This window comes from Sinocyclocheilus anshuiensis, unplaced genomic scaffold, assembly GCF_001515605.1.
Source record: "Sinocyclocheilus anshuiensis isolate Anshui unplaced genomic scaffold, SAMN03320099.WGS_v1.1 scaffold152, whole genome shotgun sequence".
In the NCBI taxonomy this organism is placed as follows: Eukaryota; Metazoa; Chordata; class Actinopteri; order Cypriniformes; family Cyprinidae; genus Sinocyclocheilus; species Sinocyclocheilus anshuiensis.
The window spans coordinates 3,392,728-3,418,428 of NW_015555781.1; the positions used below are offsets into that span (position 1 = coordinate 3,392,728).

General features: G+C 37.8%; 2 protein-coding genes across 2 annotated transcripts in view; both read left to right on the top strand.

Annotated features, from left to right (window-relative positions):
- LOC107674686 (protein flightless-1 homolog) overlaps positions 1-11,831 on the top strand; it is a 14,268-nt gene extending 2,437 nt beyond the window's left edge. The window contains exons 4-30 of the mRNA XM_016468757.1: positions 1,270-1,350; positions 1,557-1,642; positions 2,314-2,475; positions 2,634-2,737; positions 2,839-3,014; positions 3,218-3,375; positions 3,468-3,552; positions 4,874-5,021; positions 5,181-5,314; positions 5,403-5,615; positions 5,752-5,931; positions 6,026-6,108; positions 6,200-6,274; positions 6,361-6,444; positions 6,519-6,690; positions 6,775-6,879; positions 7,243-7,434; positions 7,541-7,729; positions 7,830-7,969; positions 8,422-8,629; positions 8,786-8,940; positions 9,048-9,108; positions 9,238-9,366; positions 9,466-9,572; positions 10,015-10,120; positions 10,207-10,272; positions 10,399-11,831. Of these exons, the coding sequence (XP_016324243.1) occupies positions 1,270-1,350; positions 1,557-1,642; positions 2,314-2,475; positions 2,634-2,737; positions 2,839-3,014; positions 3,218-3,375; positions 3,468-3,552; positions 4,874-5,021; positions 5,181-5,314; positions 5,403-5,615; positions 5,752-5,931; positions 6,026-6,108; positions 6,200-6,274; positions 6,361-6,444; positions 6,519-6,690; positions 6,775-6,879; positions 7,243-7,434; positions 7,541-7,729; positions 7,830-7,969; positions 8,422-8,629; positions 8,786-8,940; positions 9,048-9,108; positions 9,238-9,366; positions 9,466-9,572; positions 10,015-10,120; positions 10,207-10,272; positions 10,399-10,533 (3,534 nt within the window). The 3' untranslated portion in view covers positions 10,534-11,831. The remainder of the gene's footprint in view (positions 1-1,269; positions 1,351-1,556; positions 1,643-2,313; positions 2,476-2,633; positions 2,738-2,838; positions 3,015-3,217; positions 3,376-3,467; positions 3,553-4,873; positions 5,022-5,180; positions 5,315-5,402; positions 5,616-5,751; positions 5,932-6,025; positions 6,109-6,199; positions 6,275-6,360; positions 6,445-6,518; positions 6,691-6,774; positions 6,880-7,242; positions 7,435-7,540; positions 7,730-7,829; positions 7,970-8,421; positions 8,630-8,785; positions 8,941-9,047; positions 9,109-9,237; positions 9,367-9,465; positions 9,573-10,014; positions 10,121-10,206; positions 10,273-10,398) is intronic.
- Positions 11,832-12,717: 886 nt separating this feature from the next.
- LOC107674691 (zinc finger protein 598) lies at positions 12,718-25,183 on the top strand. Its single transcript, XM_016468766.1, has 12 exons — positions 12,718-13,045; positions 14,256-14,368; positions 14,887-15,016; positions 15,095-15,306; positions 18,841-19,058; positions 19,146-19,263; positions 19,337-19,512; positions 19,606-19,690; positions 21,715-22,550; positions 22,625-22,778; positions 23,552-23,696; positions 23,852-25,183. Exons 1-12 carry the CDS (start codon positions 12,872-12,874, stop codon positions 24,209-24,211), a joined length of 2,721 nt encoding a protein of 906 aa, XP_016324252.1. The 5' UTR covers positions 12,718-12,871; the 3' UTR covers positions 24,212-25,183.
- The last annotated feature ends 518 nt before the right edge of the window (positions 25,184-25,701 follow it).

Genomic DNA, 25,701 nt, shown 5'->3' on the forward strand with positions numbered 1-25,701 from the left:
CACTGTACATATATATATATATATATATATATATATGTATACACGTATACATACATACACACATACATATATACATATGTATATATACATATATACACATACATACATACACACATATATACATATATACATATGTGTATATATACATATATAGACATATATATACATACACATACACGTACATATATACACACATACATATATTATACACACACACACACACATATACACACACAAAGAAAAACAAGAATTGTGCACTGAGGTTTGTAATTTTATTAATGAAGAATGTGGCAAAGTCGTCAGCTGTTAGAGTTGATGAAGGAGGAGGAGGACAAAGGAGGGGGGCAAATGTTTTAAAGAGCATGCGAGAGTTAGGCGAATTGTTAATTTTGTTGTGATAGTATGTCCTTTTAGCAGTGGAGGCATTAGCAGAGAATGAAGAGAGGAGTGATCGATATACATTAAGGTCAGTAGGATTTTGTGATTTACGCCATACTCTTTCTGCAGCTCTGAGCTTAGAACGATACTCACGGAGAACATCAGATAGCCAAGGGGCAGAAGAGGTGGTACGAGCTGGCCTGGAAGACAAGGGGCAGACAGTGTCTAAACAAGACGTAAGAGTGGAGCAGAAAGTATCAGTAGCACGGTTAACATCAAGAGATGATAACTGTTCAGGGGAAGGAAGCAAATACGAAACCATAGCAGATAGCCGGGAGGGTGAGAGAGAGCATAGGTTACGTCGAAAAGTGACATGTGTAGGGGTATGTGTTCATGAAGTAATGAAGCTATGGTGCCATGTGCTTTTTAAAAACATTTTCTTAGGTTTAACGTTATATTATCAGCTCGGAAAATACGTTAATTGACTAGAAACGCCAGAGACAGGAAATGTAAAGCATTGCTACTGATAATAATAAAAAATGTTCTTGAGCTCCAAATCAACATATTGGTATGATTTCTGAAGGATCATTTGACACTGAAGACTGGAATAATGGAGCAATTCAGCTTTGCAATCACACGAATAAATTACAAATTAAAAATATTTTATTTTATTAAATGTTTTATATATTGTAAAATATTTGTATATTTTTGATCAAATAAATGCAGCTTTGGTGAGCATAAGACGTCTTTCAAAAATGTAAAAAAAATCTTACTGACCCCAAATATTTGAACTGCATTTTGAATCAACACCGCATTATTTTCCACAGTTTTACTATATATATTTTCAGTGCTCAGACCAGCATTTAATCTGCCCTTGTTGTTTTGCTGTAGGCAGTTGTGGCCAGAGCTAACAACCTGAAGAACTCTGGTGTTCCTGATGATATTTTTCAGCTGGATGATCTTTCTGTGCTGGTATGTAGAGAATTACTTTGTGTTTATTTCTCTCTGGGGTGGATGAAGTATATATCTCAGTTAAGTGCAAAATTACAGGCATGATTTAATTTGATGTAAACAGGTCTGTGTCTTGATTAGTGAAACTATGTACATTTGTCATAGATTGTGCTGTATTATGGTAAAAGATATGTGTGTTTAGATGTGTTGTTTCCTCTTCTGTTCAGGATCTGAGCTACAACCAACTAACAGAAATCCCTCGGGACTTGGAGAACTCCAGGAACATGTTAGTCTTAAACCTCAGTCACAATAGGTTAGTCTTTCTATTTTGTACTCATGTTCTTGGAAGTGATGTCATTCCTGATGATTACTCATGAAAACACACTTTTATTCAAAAATTTAGTTTTTTTTTATTTTTATTTTGTGATCTGTTACAATGGTATTTTGGAAGATCTTGGGGATGGTTTGGGGGCCTACTCAAAGGATGCATTTTTGTGCCCAGTAATAGCTAGACTGAGTGCTACTGAAGGAATGGAAAAAAAACACCGGTATCTTGAGACATGTTTTTAAAATTGGAACTATTTTTAACTTCACACATCATCTTAGAAATGCTATGCACATGGTGCAAGATGCTGAAAAAATACCCAATGCAGCATCCATCTATATCAGTGGTTCTCAACCTGTCTACCTCCAAGGCCCCCACATTTTGTCCACAACTGTATTTGTAGGCCCCATGACATTTCCAAGTGTTTGTGATTTACTGGATAAGTATGAATGATAATGATTTAAAAAATATATTTTTACCCACAATTTCTACCTGATAAAAACATGACAAAAAGTCAAAAAGTGGAATATTTACATGACTTCTCCACATCGTTTTTTTTTGTTGTTTTTGTCATTTTGAGGTCATAATGGTTTTAACCATGGATTTCTGTGAACATGTGTAATCTGATACTCATCTCTGATGTTTGCTCTTTCTCACAGCATTGATAACATACCAAATCAGCTGTTCATTAACCTCACTGATCTGCTGTACTTGGACCTAAGTGACAATAATTTGGACAGTCTTCCTCCTCAGATGAGACGCTTGGTCCATTTGCAGACCCTCATACTCAATAATAATCCGCTTATGCATGCACAGCTGAGGTAAGACAGATGGTTTTTACAATTTGATTTATTTCTGTCTATGCAGTTTGTACACTGCCAAATAGGAGGAAGGCTACATTAATTTCAGATGACATCATTGTGTTATCAGCATTGACTCTGATAAACTCTGTGTCGCTTGTGTGCCTTTGTCGTAACAGGCAGTTACCTGCTATGGCGGCCCTTCAAACCCTCCATTTAAGGAACTCTCAGCGTACTCAGAATAATATGCCCACGAGTCTGGAGGGCCTCACCAATCTAGCAGGTAGAGATCCAGGGGTGTTACTTTGCTCTCTGTAAAACAATCATCAGTATCTGTAATTGCTGTTGCTCCATGTATAATGAATCTTTTGTGTTTCTGTGTAGATGTGGACCTGTCCTGCAATGATCTGTCTCGGGTACCAGAATGCTTGTATTCACTGGCTAATCTCAAACGGCTAAATCTGAGCAGCAATCAGATTTCTGAACTGTCGCTGTGCATAGATCAGTGGACTAAACTCGAGACGCTCAACCTTTCTAGGAATCAGCTCACATCCCTGCCTGTAAGTCCCTCGTTGCCATATAAAGTAAAACAGAGGAACTTAGCACTTATCAGATGTAGCTGGGCCTTGAAAGTGCTTTTGTGCATGTGCAGGAGAAAATGCTTCATCACATTAATAGTATTGTCATTTAGCTTACATTGATATATTTGATGACTTGTTGCTAATCTTGTCTCTTTTTTCCCCCCGTTTAATGTGATATGCAGTCTGCCATTTGCAAGCTGTCTAAGCTGAAGAAGCTGTATGTGAACTCAAACAAAATTGATTTTGATGGGCTTCCGTCTGGTGTAGGAAAATTGTCCAACCTGGTTGAGTTCATGGCTGCAAATAATAATTTGGAACTTGTTCCTGAGGGACTTTGCAGGTGAGAACTGACAGTTTATTGGTAGTTAGACATAATTTATAAAACAAATATGATATTGATATTAATAATATGTGGCTTTTTGACTTGCTCAGGTGTGGAAAATTGAAAAAGCTGGTTTTGAACAAGAACCGCCTTGTGACATTACCAGAGGCCATTCATTTCCTCACTGACCTGGAGGTATGAACTCTTTATTAAAAATGTCTTACACTACCGTTTGGGGCCAGTAAGATTATTTTCCTTTTATAATATTACAAAAGATTCCTATTTCAAACAAATGCTGTTCTTTTGAACCTTCTATACATCAAAGAATCCTGAACGATCACAGTTTTCACAAAAATATTAAGCAGTTTTCAACATTGATAATTAATAAGAAATATTTCTTGAGCACCAAATCAGCATATTAGAATGATTTCATAGAACTTAGAAAACAGTTCTTTTAATTTGTAGTAATATTTCACAATATTACTGTTTTTACTGTGTTTGTGATTAAATAAATGGAGCCTTGCTGAGCATAAGAGACTTCTTTAAAAACATTTTAGAAAATCTTACCAGCCCCAAACTTTTAAATGTTAACATATGTTTTTTATGTACTTATAAGAGTAAAGCCACAAACACTCATACATATATTAAAACTGTTAAAGGGGTCATATGATGCGATTTCAAGTTTTCCTTTCTCTTTGGAGTGTTACAAGCTGTTCGTGAATAGATAAGATCCCTAAAGTTGCAAAGACTAAAGTCTCAAACCCAAAGAGATATTCTTTATAAAAGTTAAGACTCGTGCACGCCCTCCTAAAATGCCTCGTTTAAACACGCCCCCCCATATGTTTACGTCACGATGTGGGAAGATTTGCATAACGCCGCCCAAATAAAAGAAAGAAAGGCGTAACTTTGATTACAATACTCGATTTGATCAATACTCGCTGTAGTATTGTTGCCGCTGCCATGTCGTGGAGACGCTGTGTGTTTCGTTGTGAAAGCGAAACTACTTTGTTTGGCCTTCCAAAAGAGGACACAACTAGAAATCAGTGGTTAAGTTGTATTTACAACACTGTTCCAGAACAGTTCAAACCAAATATTCAGATGTGTGCAGCGCATTTTATGGAGGACTGTTTCCTGGGAGAGTAGCCTACAATGCCGGTGTTGGTGAATTCAGTTCCCGTTTCCCCTTCAGCGCGCATGCTGACCCTATACAGTCTATGATGCTGACAAATAATGCTGACTCACAGCCTGTAAGTACGTTTTCATATTTAAAGGATTTGCCACTGACAGAACAATGAGCTTTGTAAAAATCGACGCCTTTCAGAAAGGCGGGGCATAGAGGAGAAACAATAATGTACAGTATGTGGAAAATAATGTGTTTTTTGAACCTTAAACCGCATAAACACATTTCATTACACCAAATATACAACATGATGTTCTTTTTTAGCAACATCATATGACCCCTTTAATAAATGCTGAATAAATTTGTTATTGTGACACTGATTTTTTTTTTTTTTAGGTTTTGGATGTCCGTGAGAATCCAAATCTAGTAATGCCCCCTAAACCAGTGGACAGGACAGCTGAGTGGTACAACATAGACTTCTCATTGCAGAACCAACTGCGATTGGCTGGTGCATCTCCAGCCACTGTGGCAGCAGCTGGTGGAGGTACAATATATGTTTCTCTTTTTTCTCTCTAAGAGTGTTGTTGTTGTTGTTCGCACCTACTTAGCCGTTGTTGGCTCAATATGCTGAATTTGAAGTAACAAAACAAACTATAACTGTGTAATGCAACTCAAATTGCAACATGATGTTTGTGTTATGCAGGAAATAGCCCAAGAGACCATATGGCCAGAAAGATGAGGCTAAGGAGACGCAAGGACTCAGCCCAGGATGATCAGGCTAAACAGGTGCTGAAGGGAATGTCAGACGTGGCTCAGGAGAAGAATAAATCCATCGAGGTTAGAGAACAGCAGAGCTCATGGTGGAACCTTTATAATGGTACATGTCAAAACATTCCTGGTCTTCATGTTTCTCACAATCTTTTAGGAGAATGGAGACTTGAAATACTCTGATCTAAAAACCAAACGATGGGACAAGAAGCTAGAGAAACCTCCGCTGGATTACTCTGAGTTCTTCATGGAGGATGCGGGGCAGATCCCTGGTGTTTCCGTTTGGCAGATAGAAAACTTTATACCCATCCAGGTGGACGAGACCTTCCATGGGAAGTTCTATGAGGCAGACTGTTACATTGTTCTCAAGGTCAGGCCTGTACTTTTTTTTTTTCTTCATGTTAAATGGGCATGATGTTGAAATGTACTATCGTTTAAATCTTGTTTTTTTTTAATGAGATCTGCATCCCTTGTTTCAATGAATGCTTTGTAATGCACTTTTACAGGCATTCTTAGATGACAATGGATCCCTGAACTGGCAGATCTATTACTGGATCGGGCAGGAAGCTACCCTTGATAAGAAAGCCGGCTCTGCCATCCATGCTGTCAACCTCCGTAATTATTTGGGTGCTGAGTGCAGGACTATCAGAGAGGAGATGGGAGACGAGAGTGAAGAATTCACTGCAGTCAGTAAAACAAACTTTTTTTCTGCACAAAATGATGTATTTCTGCATTATCAGTATATACTCGGCTATATTTTTCTGCAATGTGTCATTTTAGGTGTTCAACAACGAGATTTCTTATATTGAGGGTGGAACTGCCAGTGGATTTTACACAGTAGAAGATACTCAATACCCAACCAGGTGCCCCACCAAAAACAACACCCAGGACAGCCTCTCCAGCTTATCCCTGATGTGACTTGCACTAATCCTGTTTGTTTTGTGTTTTGGGCAGGTTGTACAGGGTTTATGGGAAAAAGAACATCAGATTAGAGTCTGTGCCTCTGAAAGCATCCTCACTCGATCCTCGGTGAGCTTAATGTGCTGTTTGCTCTGTTATGTATTTTGGTGGGAGTGATTCAATTTGATAAGGTTTTTTTGTTTTTTAATTTCAAGGTTTGTCTTTTTGGTGGACACTGGTCTTGAAATATTTGTTTGGAGAGGAGGTAATGCAACACTTGCTGGTACTACAAAAGCAAGGTAAGATGCAAACAAATAAGCCGTTTTCCCCCTCTTGTGGTTCAGATTTGTAGTAGTGCCTATGTTATTTATAGGTTATTTGCTGAGAAGATCAACAAAAATGAGCGAAAAAGCAAAGCAGAGATTACAACTTTGATGCAGAATCACGAACCTCCAGAATTCTGGGAAAATCTTGGGGGACAGCCTGAGGAAATCAAGAAACATGTCCCAGATGACTTCACTCCTGTCCGACCCAAGCTCTATAAGGTCAGGGAATGGTCTATTGTTTGTCATGCATTCCTTTCCAAAACCACATGTTGTAAAATATTTTGTACTTTCTTGGTCTGTTAGGTTGGTTTGGGCTTGGGATACCTTGAACTTCCTCAGATCAACTACAAACTCTCTGTGGAGCACAAGGACAAGCTCAAACTAGATGTGGTTCCAGAGCACAGACTGGTAAATGCAGAGTTTAGACTGTTATGATTTGTCATTTCCATACTCGATTTTTATGCTGCTAAAATCATTAGAATTTACACTACCATTCAAATGTTTGGTACTAATAAGATAAAAAAAAAAAAAAGGTGCAATGAATTGATCAAAAGTGTCAAATTTTTGTAACCATGTAAAAGTTTTTACTATTTCAAATAAATGTTTTTCTTTTGAATTTGGATTCATCAAAGAGACCTGCACATGGTTTCCACAAGAATATAAATAAATTATTTTTTTTTATATCAAATAAAAAAAAAATATCATCAGTTAATTATTAGTACGGTATCATTCCTGAATACATTTAACTGGTGGAATGTCTTGCTGTTTTAGGTACAAGGTCTTTTAGACACTAAAGGTGTCTACATCTTAGATTGCTGGTCTGATGTCTTCATTTGGATTGGCCGTAAGTCCTCACGTCTTGTGAGGGCAGCTGCATTGAAGCTGGGCCAAGAAGTGTGCAGTATGCTCCATCGACCAAAACATGCTGTGGTCATCCGTAATCTGGAGGGCACAGAGTGCCAGGTAAAATTGACAAAATAAAAGATTATTTACAGTCCTCCTTTTAAATGAAACTGCATTTTAAAATAATGTTCCAATTACTGCTCCAATACCATGTTACAATCAATAGGTCTTCAAATCCAAGTTCAAGAACTGGGATGACGTGTTGAAGGTGGATTATACCAGGAACGCAGAGAGTGTGAAGCAAAAAGAGGGCTTGACTGGAAAGGTGAAGAAGGATGCAGAGCAGAAGGACCAGATGAAAGCTGACCTAACATCTCTGTTCCTTCCTAGACAGCCAGCGATGCCTCTCACAGAAGTAAGACCTTAATTAACAGCTCATTAATCCCAACCAATCATTTTTTTGCTGCAATTCTGTAAAAATCAATATCTTTGTGGGTTTGTTGTAACTCTGACAGGCGGAGCAGATGATGGAGGAGTGGAACGAGGATTTGGATGGCATGGAGGGATTCGTTCTGGAGGGAAAGAAGTTTGCCCGTTTACCAGAGGAGGATTTTGGTCACTTTTATACTCAGGATTGCTACGTATTTCTCTGCAGGTTGGTCAGAGGGTTTCACTAAAATTATGTAAAGTTCATCAGTTCTCAGATGGACGGAATAATGATTGTTAACTATGTGAAATCATTAGACCAGAGGTTCTCAACTCTGGCCCTCGAGGTCCACTTTCCTGCAGAGCTCCAACCTTGATCAATCCCATCTGCCTGTAACTTTATGGTGATCCTGAAGACCTCGATTAGCTTGTTCAGCTGTGTTTGATTAGAGTTGGAGCTAAAATCAACAGGAAAGTGGACCTCAAGGGCCAGAGTGGAGGACCCCTGCATTAGACAAAAAAAGATATAGCACACCCTTTCTATTAAATCTGATCCTCAATGTGCTGTTGTCAGTTTATGCAAGTTACTGATTTGTACTAACTAAAAATATCTATTATTGTTTTAGATACCTACAATTTTTATGCTTCAATGAAAAAATGGGATATTTGTGTCTGTCTCAGGTACTGGGTGCCAGTGGAGTATGAGGATGATCAGGAGAAAGACAAAGAGAAAGGAGAAGAAGGAGACGATGAGGACAAACATCATGAAGAAGACTTCCAGTGTGTGGTTTACTTCTGGCAGGGCCGTGAGGCCTCCAACATGGGCTGGCTGACCTTCACTTTCAGCCTGCAGAAGAAGTTTGAAAGCTTGTTCCCAGGCAAACTGGAGGTACCACATGTTTTCATGGTTAATGTGCATGTTATGAAATGTATCCTCATTCTGTTGAAGTGACTCCTGTTACCTTGACTATGTAATCCTCATGTATCATGTATGTTATGACATGAACTTTTATTTTAAGACGTCATCATCTTGTGTATATTTCAGGTTGTGAGGATGACCCAGCAGCAGGAGAATCTTAAGTTCTTGTCACATTTCAAGAGGAAGTTCATCATCCACAAAGGCAAGAGGAAGCTAAAAGTGGACAGTGTGCAGCCAAGTTTATACCACATCAGGACAAATGGAAGTGCGCTATGCACCAGGTAACTATATTATGTTTTGTCCAGGTAGCATATTTTAATCTGCTATATCTAAAATAATAATAATTAAAAAAATTTTTACATATGTGGTGTTTCTGGTGTGTTTTTAGGACTATTCAAATAGCCACAGATTCCAGTAACCTCAACTCTGAATTCTGCTTCATATTGAAGGTAAACATTAATGTACTTTATACAACATGTTCATGTACTGGTATTATAAATCGTCAAATAATAATAAAGGAATAAAGATAATTTGCAGTGGTTTACAAACAGTTAATTACTCAGACATTATTTGTGTAGGTGCCATTTGAAAGTACAGACAACCAGGGAATAGTGTACACGTGGGTGGGCCGAGCAGCAGACCCAGATGAAGCTAAACTGGCAGAGGACATCATGAACACCATGTTTGACGACACCTACAGCAAACAGGTTCATACCGCGTTTATGAAAATCAAAACATGCACATTACATCTTGATTTTTTTTATTTTTTTTTTAACAATTTGTTTTCTTTTTTCGCTTTTCTTCAGGTGATAAATGAAGGAGAAGAGCCAGAAAATTTCTTCTGGGTTGGCATCGGCTCACAGAAGCCATACGATGAAGATGCAGAGTACATGAAATACGCTAGACTGTTTAGGTGAGTATTTCATTTCAGGTTAATTTATTTAAATACACTACTGTTCAAAAGTTTGGAGTCGGGTGTTTTTTTTTTGTTTGTTTTAAGCAAGAAATTAATGCTCTTATTCAGCAAGGGCGCATTAAATTTGATCAGAAGTGACCGCAAAGACATTTATAACGTTACAAAAGATTTCTATTTCAAATAAAGGCTGTTCTTTTGAAGTTTACATTAACGAATAAAAAAAGGTATCATGGTTTCCACAAAAATATTACAACTGAACACAACTGATTTCAACATTGCTTATAATAAGAAATGTTTCTTGATCACCAAATCAGTCTTATTAGAATGATTTCTGAAGGATCATGTGACACTGAAGTAGTGACTGCTGAAAATTCAGCTTTACCAACACAGGAATAAATTACACTTTTGAGGTAATTATAGATTTGTCCTTTTGTCTCAGGTGCTCCAATGAGAAGGGTTACTTTGCTGTATCAGAGAAGTGCTCAGACTTCTGTCAAGATGACCTGGCCGATGACGACATCATGCTTTTGGACAATGGGAAAGAGGTAGAGCTTCATGTTTGCAGTCAAACAGATTCTCTTGGCAGCGATTTTTGTTGCTGAGCTGTTTGTTTACTTTTTTTATTTTTTAGGTTTATATGTGGGTTGGCACACAGACAAGCCAGGTGGAGATTAAACTGAGCTTGAAGGCTTGTCAGGTCAGTGACACATTGAGTGGCAGTTTTATTGTACACCAGCACTTAGTTTTTTATCTTTGCAAACATACACACTTGCCCTCTGGCATGTCTTGTGTCTGCTGAACATTTGTGTCACCCTTCAATCAGGTCTATATTCAGCACATGAGGTCCAAGGATGCAGAGCACCCCAGAAAACTGCGCCTGGTGCGCAAGGGCAACGAGCCTCACTGTTTCAGCCGTTGTTTCCACGCATGGAGCGCCTTCAAGACCGCACCTGCATAAATCAGCCTCGCACTTCACACCGCACACAGTCTGTCTGAATAGAGTAATGAGCATTAGGGTTCAGAAAACAACACCACTTACAACAGACCTTCCATTATTATTGTGCACTGCATCACTCTCTTTAAAAAGCTCACATATATATTTGCTAACTGAAGCAATATTATTGAATTTTATATTTATGTGTAGATTTAAAATCAAAGGAAGAGTCTAAATGATACAGCACTTAGGTAATCGTTACCTCAAGAGATCAAATGCTGTATTCTTTAAGGGATGTTTTAAGAAGAACATATCTGTTGAGGGAGAGTCTACATTTTTTTAACCATCTGGCTGCACAAGTGTAGTGAATTGTCATACCTGTTTACATTTTCTAAATTTTGCAGCGGTTATTTTAAAGACGACTCTTAATATCATTTATTTGGGCTACACTATTCATGTTTTATTCAGTAGATGCATATCACATACTGCCAAAGTTTTCAGTTATTGAAAGCACAACACCTATGTCTGTTTCAGATATCACCTAAACAAAATGCTGATTTGGTGCCTCACACCAGTTTTTTTTTTTTTTTTTTATTGTTTGCCTTTGAATGTTTCTTTCCATCAGCTTGATCTGTTTTACTGCTTCACTTTTGGGATGTTATTTCTGATGCCAATGCTGATGGAATTATGAATTGCACAGTTTATGTGGGATGTTATTTCAGTTATTTACTTGTCCGAATGAGAATTAATGCTTTTATGCCCTTAAACTGTCCCATACATCTATACCAATGCAGCAGATAACTGGGTCGAACTCAGTGATTTTAATTTAAAACGCAATCTGTAACCGGCAATCCAGTAGTAGTAGTAGTACAACAATGCTACCATGATTTGGTCTTCACAAATCAAGGCTGTTTAAGCTATTTAGCTGACACCGTTTCATCACAGATTTTTTTTTTTTTTTTTTAAGAAAAAAACGAGAAAAGGGTATGGTCCTGTGTATGAACTACTTGATAGTTTTTTTAGAATTTTGAATATTCGTAGAACTTGGACAGGGAAATTTGTTTAGCCAAGGAAATAAATATTCTTATTTTAATTATGCTAATCAAATTTGTTATGGCTGTCATAAAAGGGATTGGTAGAGGTAAAATAAATATTTGCAGTTGACAGCGAGTTGCCCTTTTTTGTTTCTATTTGTCACCGCCGCTTTTTTGTCTGCATATATAAATGTATTTCTATGTGTACAAATATTTTCTGCCACTGATTTCACCCACAGATGCTCTATTTATGTATTTTGTATTGAATAAAGTTTCATCGCACATCTATATGACTCTTGTGGAGTATTTGTCACTGTATGCATGCATTTATGGTGTTGGAAGACTATTAGTGGTATCACGTGCACTGTATATGAGTTGGGGCAAGATAATTTGGGTCGTTATTGATAAAACAAAGATTTTATCAATAAGTGGTTGAGCAGATGACTGCAGTCAATAATACAATTTTTGTAAAAATTGAGAAATTAAAACGTGATTTGTAATCTAGCCATGCTGTAGGAAAAGTATAAATGTTATTTGTTTAGTTTCAGTTTTTAGGAATGCTCTAAATTTGTGTTATGAAGGAAAATTACAGCATCTCACAGAAGTGAGTACACCCCTCACATTTTTGTAAATAACACAGAGTAACAGAGATAATAATAAAATGCGAACAAAATTAGAACATTTAATGTTATTAAATATTAATATTATTTTGGTAATTATTATACATTATTTTACTATATATCAAGCCAATATATTATTTAAAAATGTATATTGTACATTGTTTTATGAGATGAAATGGGCCAAAAGCTAATGTATAATAAATCATAGTTTAATAAATTATTTTTTATTAAATAATTTAATTAAACCATATTGATATAATTATAATATTTTAATATTAATATAATTAACACTATTGTTATTGCTATTATTATTACAACAACTATATTAATAATGCGTAATATTGTTTATTATATTTTTTTATTAATTCATCTAATTAAAGTGTATCGATATAATTATATTATTTTAATATTAATATAAGCACGTATTTCTTCATCTTTATAATAATAATGAATCATATTAATATAATTATCATATTATTAGCATTTAATTCACGCAAGGTATGCGGTATAAAAGTCCGGTGCGTCATAATAAAAGCTTTTCCTGTCTACGGCTATTGGTCCCCATAATGCATTGCGCTGAACGCCTACGCACACAGGGGCGCGCTTCACCCGGCCTCACTACCCGTACTGTCGTTTTACAAGCCCTGCAAATCCATACGGATTATACCGAGAAAACGCGAGCACACACAGCCAGTGCCTTCTCTCAGTATGGAATACACCCCGAAGAAAGACGCGGAGAGCACATGTGTGCTGTGCTGCCAGGACATCGACATGTTCGCGGTGGGGAAATGCGATCACCCGGTGTGTTACCGCTGCTCCACCAAGATGCGGGTGCTGTGCGAGCAGAAATACTGCGCCGTCTGCCGGGAGCAGCTCGACAAGGTGCCGCCGCCTCTCCTCCAGCAGCGAGCGCAGGCCTCGGCTGCTTTACACACCATATAAACACAGCAAACAGCACTACACCGCTCCCGGTGCACTAGCGAGTCCGTTTGTAAGGGGAGCGGCCGTGCTTGTCGCTAGCAATGTAGATGAGTTGTCAAGAGAAAGTTTAGCTCAGGTGTGTCATCTTTCAGAAGTTAACTTGAGGCAGTTGTTTGACTTCTTTTGATTGTAGTTTATAAGTGAGCTGGTTTAGCTAGAAGTGGGGATTTATTGCCTGACGTTTCCCGTGACAACCTGTTCCTTCACGGTGTCGTTTACTTTACGTGGGTTAGCATATATGACAGGCAAGTATGTATCAGGAACAAAGTTCAAAAAGTGTGTATATATATATATATATATATCTATCTCAGTCATTCTTGAGAAATGGGACAAAACAGGGTGCAAAATTGAAAAAATAAAACCTTGTACTCAGAAGCTGCCCCTGATATTCCCTGATTTTATTAAATTTAATTGAATGTCTGACGGTGTTGACTAAAAGTGGGGACGCTACTTTAAAATCGTATTAAACATGCATGTGTCATTAAAAAACAACCTTGCTTTGATAGGAGATATTATTAAGTGTTGCTTTTGATAAAACAAGCTCTTTTTCATCATTAAAAAAAAACATTTTTATCCATTTTATTGCATATGAATGATTGAACCCTTCTCTGTGGACACTGGTTTAGATGTAGTGAGAGGACATTAAGAAACATAGATTTGGTATAATAATGAGAAAATTAAATTGAAGGTGATAATTGTGTTAAATACATTCTATTATTAATCCCTCATGACATTTAAAATTGAAAATATTTTTATTTTTAAACCTAATAGCAGTTACCCTTGCTGGACCTGTTTTGTCCCATGTCTCAAGAATGACTGATATATAATTAGACATGATTTTGGGAAGGCTCAGCAGAATGTAATCAGTTTCAGATAACTCCATTAGAATCTACTAGACGTGTGCTTTCTCTGACAGCCTGTCACCGTGAGACGCCACAGTCAAGAGTTACATTAATCAGCAAGCCTGAAAATTGAAAATATTTTGCTTTTAGCACTTTTTGCTTAATTGACAACGTTGTTCATGCTCTGTAAGGAAGTCTTCCATTCTTTAAAAAATGTATCTTCTGTAATAAAAAAACTATTTATTTATTTATTTATTCTAATTTTCCAGGTGGTCTTCATAAAGAAACCTGAACCCTTTGCCGCTCTGCACATTCATCAATATCAGTGTGAGAAGAAGTATGACATATATTTTGCAGATGGAAAGATGTATGCACAGTTCAGGTATGAACTTTTTTTTAATTTTTTTTTTTTATTATCTCCGTTTTTTTTTAGCCTTTCGACAATATGCAATATATATTAATGTATTTGCTCGGTATTCTTTTGAACTAAACATTCATTTTAGATTGAAAAGGTTTAATGTATTTATAAAATGACAAGATGAATTCTGTTGAAAATAATCAAGGCTGCAGTCCCACATTTTTTCGGAAGAATCACAAGGGAAAATATATTTAAAAATTATGCTTATACGTACCAAAACATATTGTATTATGACAAATATGTAACAATTCACAATAATAAGCTGTAATATTTACCTACATTTATGTTGTGAGAATACTTGAATCTATAAAAAATTACGGACTTTTTGACATTTTAGAAGTTGACATGACATGAGTTGAATTAGTTTTGAATCAACTAATTGAAATGGACAGTGTAAACAACTCTGACGTTATCTTTCGGCAGTTTACAACAATATTTGAAGTTTGCTTACAAGCTCTTTTTATCTTTTACAACAAATGCAGGAAGACTTTGTTACATGAATGTCCACAATGCCCAGAACCAAAAGTGTTCTCCAAATTTGAAGAATTAGAGCAACATATGCGAAAACAACATGAACTCTTCTGCTGCAAGTTATGTGCAAAGCACCTGAAGGTAGAGTATTGCATGTTAATAAATTATTTCGTTTGCACACTCCTTATTCCTACAAATAATAGTTTGCTCCATGTACAGATATTCTCGTACGAGCGGAAGTGGTACAATCGGAAAGACCTGGCTCGTCATCGAACCCAAGGGGACCCGGATGATACTTCACATCGTGGGCATCCGCTTTGTAAATTCTGCGACGATCGATACCTGGACAACGATGAGCTGTTGAAGCACCTGCGGCGAGATCATTACTTCTGCCATTTCTGTGACGCAGATGGAGCTCAGGAGTATTACAGGTAAAAGACCTTTTCTGGTTAACTTTTTTACTTATTAACATTTGTTTATTTCCAGGTGCAACTCACTGTGGCTATGTTTGCATACACCTAGTTGATGGCTCAATCTGACTAAAAGCCTTTCATGTAAACACCTCAATCCATCCATTTGAGCTGAATGAATGAAATTTCAATCAGATTGGAAGGGGTGGTGTAGACCTAAAATAATTAAGCATGTAAATGAAAATTAGTGCATGTAAACCTAGTGGAGGGCTTACAGGTGCATCTCAATAAATTAGAATGTCGTGGAAAAGTTCATTTATTTCAGTAATTCAAATTGTGAAGCTCGTGTATTGAATAAATTCAATGCACACAGACTGAAGTAGTTTAAGTCTTTGGTTCTTTTAATTGTGATGATTTTGGCTCACATTTAACAAAAACCCACCAATTCACTATCTCAACAAATTAGAATATGGTGACATGCCAATCAGCTAATCAACTCAAAACACCTGCAAAGGTTTCCTGAGCCTTCAAAATGGTCTCTCAGTTTGGTTCACTAGGCTACACAATCATGGGGAAGACTGCTGATCTGACAGTTGTCCAGAAGACAATCATTGATACCCTTCACAAGGAGGGTAAGCCACAAACATTCATTGCCAAAGAAGCTGGCTGTTCACAGAGTGCTGTATCCAAGGATGTTAACAGAAAGTTGAGTGGAAGGAAAAAGTGTGGAAGAAAAAGATACACAACCAGTCGAGAGAACCGCAGCCTTACGAGGATTGTCAAGCAAAATCGATTCAAGAATTTGAGTGAACTTCACAAGGAATGGACTGAGGCTGGGATCAAGGCATCAAGAGCCACCACACAAAGACGTGTCAAGGAATTTGGCTACAAAAGTTGGTTAAATGACCATGGTGTTGGTGTGCTTGACTGGCCAGCAAACTCACAATTCCGGATGAAGTTTTCTGGTTTCTATGGGGTTTTTTTCTTCCCTTTTTTATATTTCTCTAGACTCCGCTTTAATGGTTAAGCAAAATTTTTGGTAATAAAAAAAAAATCATATAAAATGTATTGAAATGAGGAAACTTACCCTAGTAAAGTATCAGTCTTTAAATGCAAGATATTTAAAGTGTACCTGAAGTATATTTGCAATAGTTCCACTTTAGCGCAATAAAATATACTTCAGTATATCTTTAGTTAGACCTCGGCACTACTTTGGCACAATTAAAGTGCATTATGCACAAAATTAATTGTTTCAATTTATCAGACTTTAAGTATACTAGTTTAGTATATCAAAAGTACAATTGCAGGGTATTTTTATTAAGCACATAAATATGTCGTCGGACCAAAAAGCTGCACTCAAACACACCGCACAGACAACAGCTGACGGCAAACTAACACGTGCGTTCTGCGCATGCGTGAGAGGAATTAACTGTCTATATCAGCAGTAGGGATGTCAACGATTAATCGACGATCGATTAATTGTCGATAAGACATGCAATCGATTAAAGCTATTGATGGTCGATTAAGTCGTTTAATTTGGGGCTGCGTGCGGCTCATGCGCAAAACGCGTGCGAGCGGCTGTGAGTGATGGTGACGGTATATAAATGCATCATCATTCATTCATAATGTACAAATTAAGCTTTAAATGTGATTTAAACTTTAAAAGTACATTTAAATTGAAACAACACAAAGTTCTTCAACATGGAAAGCAATAGAAATGTAGTAACTAAGTCATTTCCCCAGATAATTCTTTCATATCGGGCTCTGCGCTTTGCAGGGCTGCGGGACACAGGACAGATAGGCTATTCATTCCTACAACTTGTTAATTCGTTCCTACGACTTGTTAATTTGTGGCCACTGTCCATGTTTCATTAATTTTGTTCCTTAACCCATGATTTAACTAAAATGAGGGAACAAATTAATAAATCGAACGAATTCTTAATTCATGGACATGAACTCTTTCATTTCCCTTAGATGCGAAAACAATGATAAAAAGTGAATGACAATAAAACAAACCTGCGAAATTAGAGGTTTAGACGGTGAGGATTTAGGAAAAGAAACAATGCTGAACATCCAATCAGAGAGCTCACTCACGCCGACGTCCCCGACGCCGATTCAACATGTTGAATCGGGCAAACTGCCGCCGACGTGAGCCCGATGAGCGCTGACGAATGGAACACACCAAACAAACTAGCCCGGCTGTCGCTCGCCATCGTCCCAACGTTGGCCAACGGCCGACCGTCGGCTTGGTGTGTCCCAGCCCTAATGGTTAGCGAGTCGGAACCCGAGGTTGCGGGTTCGAATCTCAGGTCCAGCAGGTATTGTAGGTTGGGGGAGTGAATAACCAGCCCTCTCTTCCAACCTCAATACCACGACTGAGGTTGAGACCCTATAGCTAGGCACCAAACCCCCAACTGCTCCCCGGGCACCGCAGCACTGGCTGCCCATTGCTCCGGGTGTGTGTTCACGGTCTGTGTGTGTTCAGTTCAATTAAAATTTATTTGTATAGCGCTTTTCACAATACATGGGTCACGTTCACTACTGTGTTACTGTGTTCGGCTGACACAGAACAACATACGCTGTTTGCGGTCAGTGGATACTCTCCAAAATGGCGCTAGGGTGACGCGGAGGAGACGAATTGTTGAATAAAGTCATTATTTTACCCCTGATGTCACATGGATTATTTTACCGATCTCCTTGCTACGTTTCTGGACGTTGATCGTGGTAGTACCCTTGCTGTCTAAGCAGGGTCAGACAGCTCTCAGATTCCATAAAAAATATCTTAAATTGTGTTCCGAAGATGAACGGAGGTCTTACGGGTTTGGAACTACATGAGGGTGCGTAATTAATGACAGAATTTTCATTTTTGGGTGAACTATCCCTTTAAACATGATCATTTTAAATGGAAGTACATTTTACTGTACAATAGTAATGCATTTTTGTCAATTTATTCAAGTTAAACCAAACTTTTATTTTAACAGGTTTTAATGTTTTAAGACATTTAGTGAAAGTGACTGGACATGTGGCCAAGTATGGTGACCCATACTTGGAATTAGTGCTCTGCATTTAACCCATCCAAAGTGCACACACACAGCAGTGAACACACACACACCGTAAACACAGACCCGGAGCAGTGGGCAGCCATTTTTTGCTGCGGCGCCCGGGGAGCAGTTGGGGGTTCGGTGCCTTGCTCAAGGGCACCTCAGTCGTGGTATTGAAGGTGGGAGAGAGCGCTGTACATTCACTCCCCCCACCTACAACCTTTGGGTTACAAGTCAGACTCTCTAACCATTAGGCCACGATTTCCCCGTATATATTTAGGTATATGATATAACACTATTTTTAATAAATCAACTAGTGAAATGCTCATAAAGTGACTCTCAGAGCAGCTCCCGTGTTATACATTCCATTTTTGACTGGATTCTGCAATTCCGTCCACGTTTTCTGCAGCATAGCAATCATAGAGCACTACTAGTGTCAGCGGAGCTACAAAATCATTATTACTTAATTTAAATGTACTTTAATTTAAAATGTACTTTTATTTTTGTCCTATAGTGACTACCAGTACCTCAGCGAGCACTTCAGAGAGAGCCATTATCTCTGTGTGGAGGGCCGCTGCTGTACAGAGCAGTTCACTCATGCATTCCGCACAGAGATTGACTATAAGGCTCACAAAGCTGCTGCCCACAGCAAAAACCGGGCTGAGGCACGGCAGAATCGCCAAATCGACATTCAGTTCAACTATGCACACAGACAGCAACGAAGAAATGATGGTAAAGCTGAATTTGCTCTTTCTGCGAGTTGGATATAATTTAGGGGCCGAATGCCTTAATCAAGCCCATTTGGATGTCTTTTTTTAGGTCTAATAGTTGGTGGTGATGACTATGGGGAAGTGGATCGCTTCAACAGACAGGGAAGACCAGGAAGAGGACGAGCTCCTGGAGGACAGCAGAATGTCAGGAGCTGGAGATATAATCGGTAGGTCCTCATCAGTACTGCATTCTAACATGCAAGAGAGCTCATGGAAGACTGAGAGAGTTGTTGTCCTCAGAGAGGAAGAGGACCGAGAAATGGCTGCTGCTTTGCGAGCTTCGATGGCCAGCCACCAGGAAGAGAGAAGCCATGTGCAAGAGAGGAGTATTCAGAAGCCACGCAAAGAAGAAAAGATGGAGCCTGATGACATAAGAAACAACAGAGGCACTGCCAAGCAGACGAACGAAATGCAAGGTATGGCAGTCGAAAATATGGTAAATTTATTGTATGTTTATATATTTATTTATTTTGAAAGTTGATGAAATTGCATGCTTGAATATATTTCAGCTCGATCAGTGAAGAGTAATGCCTCTTTGGCTGGTCAGGACTTTCCAGTTTTAGGGGCAGCTACACCTCAAGCCCCTATTCAAAGGTATGTTTGTCCTGTTTTTAGTAAGATGGGTCACTTTTTGTTTTTTTTTTCCATGAAGGAATGCTAATATAATTTGTGTTTTATTAGTGCTTGCATTCTTGATGATCTATTTTGTCCAGATGTATTAATTAATTCAGATTTGTTCAGTGATGTAAATACATCGCTTTCTGTGAAATATTTTTTTTTAAATGTCTCTATTGAAATGTATATAAAAGGTTTTTGGGGAGGCATAAAGTCAAAAATGTCAGGCTGATATAACTGTCTTAAATAATAGTATATAAATAATGCTAAACTAACTAAAATCTAAATCTAAAATCATTATTATTTCATAAAAATTGCTTTTGTCCTTCAAATCATAGTCATGTGGTGGAACCAACATTCAAAGCATACACTGCTTTCAATGTTTTTAATGTTTCTCGGTTTTGATTTGTTTTTGTTTTTAAATGGGCATAAATTCAAAATGTCAGGCTGATACAGCTGTCCTGAAATCTTAATGAAAGAAAGGGGCCTCTGAATTCTTAAAAATGAATCCTTAGGTACTTTGGCGTAATCTTTTATTATGTCTGCCAAATCAAAGTCGTATGGTGCAATCAACATGCAAAAATATGCAGAACAAATCAGGAAATGATGTCAGAGAGCAGACCCAGGTAGGGATGTTCAGTTTAACCTTTAACCGGACGCAAGAATTTTGACCGATTAATACAATCAGTTAAACGGTTTAAATAGTTATTTATTTATTTATTTATTTTTCAGTAATTTATCAAAATATTTAAAAAGGTTTGCTGCATGGTTAAAATACGCTACGCGTAAAACAAATTGTGAAACTATAAGTCGCGTGTAAGTCGCATTTTATTCTTTCATTCAGAAATAGGCCTAATGCCGACGTGAAATGTTTACAAACATTATAATAAACACTGTAAACATAGCTAGGCTGTTTTAGTTCCCCTCACTCCACAACAAAGCCATTCAATTAACAGTATTTAGAAAAAAACAAGAATTAAAAATATAAGAAGCTATAGCTATATAAACGACAAGCCAAAACGAATTAATTTAGGCTAAAACGAAACTGAAACCAACGTTGGGTCTCTCATTCGACACAAAATCAAATGTTTCTCACAAACGTTATTCACGATGTATTTGAATGGCAAAATATTATTTATTATGTAGCCTACTTCACTCGTGTTCCAATATCCACGTAAAACAAAATATTTTGCATAACACCACGGTGGTACTGTGATAACACTTAACGGCACAGATTTTACTACATATTTAAACTGAGCAGTGTGTTTTTTTTGCCATATGTTTGACTGACTGTATTTTATTATGATAATGAACAGGCTGCATTGTCAAGGTAGCAATGCTTAACTGTGTGCGCGCATGGCGCCAGCACAATCACTTGAATTTTTTTATTTCTAACAGTAGAAGCAACTACTCCTTTTAGTCATAAAGATAATATATATAGCCTAGCCTAGCTTTATTATGTTTTTCTCCGCTCGCAGAAGCGCTGCAGGTGCGTGATGTGATATGAAGTATAGGCCTATTTAGTCGTTATATAGCCTAGCATTATTATGTTTTTCTCCGCTCGCAGAAGCGCTACAGGTGCGTGATGTGATATGAAGACCATGTGAATCCTCATGTTCTGTTGTTTGCTGCTTTTTGCACATGTAAAATTAATCCCCGGGAAACAAATTTTAGTATTTTAACAGGTCACAGACACTTATCCTTTCTAATTTAATTCAATTCTTATTTAAAATAATCTTGTCGGTTAACAGTTAATAATCGATTAACAAGCGTCGGTTGTCGGTTAGGAAAAAAAACGAAATGAACATCCCTGGACCCAAGCTATTTCTGCAGGTCAAATGATCTGATTTGAGATTGAGTGGGCTCATGCTGGTGGGTATATACAACAGCAACAGCAAGAAACATTTGAGCATCATGGGCAAGCACCACTTAAAAATCTGGTATCAAACATTGAGTTTAATTGAATCAGATCAGTATTTTACAATGTCTCCCTATCATTGCAGCAAGATCAAACAAACTTCTGTCTCTCTGAAGAAAGATGATTTCCCAAGCTTGTCTGGCTCAGTTGTTTCTGCTCCAATGACACCTGCATACACAAATCAACCCAAGAAACATTCGTCCTTCCAGGAGGAGGACTTTCCTGCACTGGTCTCCAAGATCAAACCACTGAAGCCTCAATCAAACACAACATCAGCCTGGTCTCAAGCCGGAAGCAAACCTGTGGTGGTTTCCAATAAACCTGTGGTTCTGCCCACCAAAACAGCTCCTACGGTCTCTTCATCCATACTGTCCGCCAGTGACCTGCTGCCCAGTGGAAGTGTGCCTCAGCCTCTCACTGCCTCCTCATCTCGCCGCAAAAAGAAGCTCACCTCCGCTGAAACCCACAAAGCGCCACCTAAAGTCAAATGTCCGTCCTCATCGGATGATGAGGACCCCCAGACCGGTAAAACGGCTCAGGAGATCCGCACGGTACCGACTATGCTTGACATCTCCACTTTGTTGACGGTAAAAGGTGGCTCATCTCAGCCCAACGCCAAAAACAATAAGAAAAAGAAGCATGCCACAACTTCATCTCTGGATTCTCCCTCACACACTCCCGAGTCCGTGTCCAAAATGGCTCACAAAGAGAACGTTCCTGAGATGAAGCCACCAGATAACAGTCTCCACTCCAAAACAAACTCTTTTATTAATGGACTCACAGAGAAGCCAGCAGAAGCACTGTCCTGTACATCATTTCCTGAAAATATTCCTTCCCCTCTAAAGCAGCCGGTAACCGACCAACCTCCTCCACCCAAGGAGGAGGAATTTCCTGCTCTTATCTCCAGAAAACCTCCACCTGGTAAGCAGGTTCCTTTCCTAAAAGAGGCAGTGCCCAAAATGACATTGCTCATAAGTGCTTACTTGTGTTTTCAGGCTTTAAAAGTGCATTTCCATTGAAGAGCACTCAGAGTGTGCTGCCGCCTCCTCCTCCTGGCCTTGGGCCTGTTGTCAGCAAACCTCCCCCAGGATTCACTGGCGTCCCGCTCAACAGTAATGTGGTGGAATCATCAATGCCTGCTGTTAATAGGTTAGAGAACGTGATGTGGGGGGTGTTCCCTGTTTGAGTCATTGTTAAATTTTGAGTATATGAAAGTTGACTATTTGTGATAGATGTCAACCAGTGTTTTTTTTTTTTTTTGAAGTCTTAATGTTACAGAGCCAGTATCGGAGAGAATGTTGATAAAATGCCCTAATATAATATATTATTATTATTATTTATTTTGTTTTTTTTGGCAGTTCTCCTGAAGTTCAGGTGTCATATCAGTGTAGCCACAGTTACAGTTCATCTTATTTATTACAAACTCTATTTGACAACCAGAAAATGTACAGATACTCTTAATCTTATTGTTTAACATCGGATTGTTGACGGTAAAAGTCAACAATCTTTTTATAGAAACAATATTTTCTATATTGCACAATTTTTGGGTCTCTGTATATACAAATAATTGCTGAAATTAAACATTTGATGTACATTTATTTTACCTTACACTTCCATTAAATAATAATAATAATAATACAAGATATTACAAGATAACATTAAGAAATGTTTCTTGAGCAGCAAATCAGCATATTAGAATGATTTCTGAAGGATCATGTGACACTGAAAACTGGAGTAATGATGCTGAAAATTCAGCTTTGCATCACAGGAATACATTACATTTGAAAAAATATTCAAATTTGACAACAGATAATAGTTTAAAATTCACCAAAATTCTAATTTATTAATTTATCATTATTTAATGTAAAAATAAAGAAGTGATTTAAGTGTTTTATCTCATTAAGCATTGTGTTTTCTTTCAGAGTGACACCTGCTATTGGAGCCTACCTCATACCTGAACATTTCCAGCAGAGAAACATGGACCTTATTCAGTCTATTAAGAATTTCCTTCAAAATGATGAAACCAAGTTCAATGAGTTCAAAAACTATTCAGGCCAATTTAGACAGGTACCTATCAAACCAAGATCATTTAAATTATCTTTTTTTATCCAGTGTTATATATTATAGTAGTTGATATTACTCCTGCATAATAATATTGTTCCATTGATCTCTAATATTTGTCCTGTATTGGATATTAATAAACTCTCTTTCCTCTTGAGCAGGGTGTAATACCTGCTGTCCAGTACTACAAAAGCTGCCAGGAGCTGTTGGGAGAGAATTTCAACAGGGTCTTCAACGAGCTGCTGGTTCTCCTACCAGACACTCGCAAGCAACAGGAGCTTCTCACTGCCCACGGAGACTTTAAGGCTCTTGAGAAACCGCAGCAAGGCTCCAAGGCCAAAAAAAACAAAAAGAAAGCCTGGCAGACAGGCACCACCAGCAACAGCCTGGAGCTGGACTGCCAAGTGTGTCCCACCTGTAAGCAGGTGCTGGCTCTGAAAGACTTCAACACCCATAAAACCCTACACATCGGCGATGATGACTTCCCCTCTTTACAGGCCATAAGCAAGATTATCAGCTAGCTGCCAGCAGACGCACATCCACGGCTCTCTTGTGACACAGGAAAGATGCTTGAAAGGATGAGGGCTTGTCTGAGCTGCAGTGGTAATGTTTACTCCGATTGTTCAGGTTCGGAAAGTTTTGACAAAACCTTTTTTCAAAGGGGAAAGATCAATCCTAAAAGGTGCAAGAGGAACTGTTGCTGTTTTGAAGAGAAACAGGTTTAATCGACTTGAAAGCTTGAGTTCTAACATTGATTCATTTATTACTCCTCCAGTTCATCTTTTCATCAGGTTTTTCCAGTGCTGTTAGCATGGTCATTTGTTTTTGTTTTTTTATTAAATTGTAAGGTTGGCTGCCTTTGGAAAAATAACCTATTTATTTCAGAATGCTCCTCCTGTTTAATTGAATGTTTTTCATTTCTCATTTCTGTTTACGAACTCTACAGCACAGAAAAATAAAATGGTTAATATATAGCATTTCACCGTAAGCTACAGTGATCTGTCAACTGATTTTTGACAAATTAACATTTTTGAATGTTTGTTTGTGTAAATAATTTGCAATTAAACAATCAAGCCAGGGAACTAAATGCACGGCTCAGTACTCTTTAGGCCACGTGATTCTCTTTACACAATTAAATCAGTGCGAGGACGTTTCACCTGCCTTCAAATATACAGAAAAATCAGAGGGATATTTTGAAAGGTTGGCAGATGGGATCAGACTACAGAATGTTTTATCTAAAATACCAGTTAGTACAGATGGATAATTCATTAAATGTTTTTGATTAGATTTTTGTTAAATACCATTGTGCTTGTGCCTCTTAAATATATCTTCACACTCCTACAGAGATGACTGTTGAGACTTCAGTACGGCCACCTTTTCTCATTTCTCTTTCAGGAACTGCTATTTGTGCCATGACTCTGTAGTCAACAATTTGCGATGTGTCAGGACATATCTGCAGAATAAATGCTGGTCAAACATTATCAACCTTTAGATGAAGTTATTTGAGTTCCAGTCTTTGTACTTCATCACTTTCTTTTGTGCAACATACTACAGAGATATTCAGAGGAAAAGATCTCACAAAAATTAAAATTCTGTCATTTTAAGAAAAGACACCCTTTATTACATGGGACGCAAAAGGAGATATTAGGCCATTAAGGACTGAAGACATTAGTGATCATTCACTTTTTAATTTTTCCATTCAGTAAAAGTGAAAGGGAGACTTTCTGCCCAACATCTCCTTTTGTGTTCCACAGGAGCAAGAAATTACACGTTTAAGCAACAGGAGGGTGATATTTGAATAAGCTACGCCTTTAACATGCCTTATCTGACATATGTGGTGTTCTGGATAGTTAGATTGGATCTTAAGTTATGTTACTTTTCACTTACTTTGAACAAACTCGAGTTTTCTTTTTAAAATTTGTAACTAAATACAGTAACATTGAGATATATCAGCGCAATGAACTATTTGAAGCAATAGAAGGAATAGTTCATCCAGAGATAAAAATGCTGA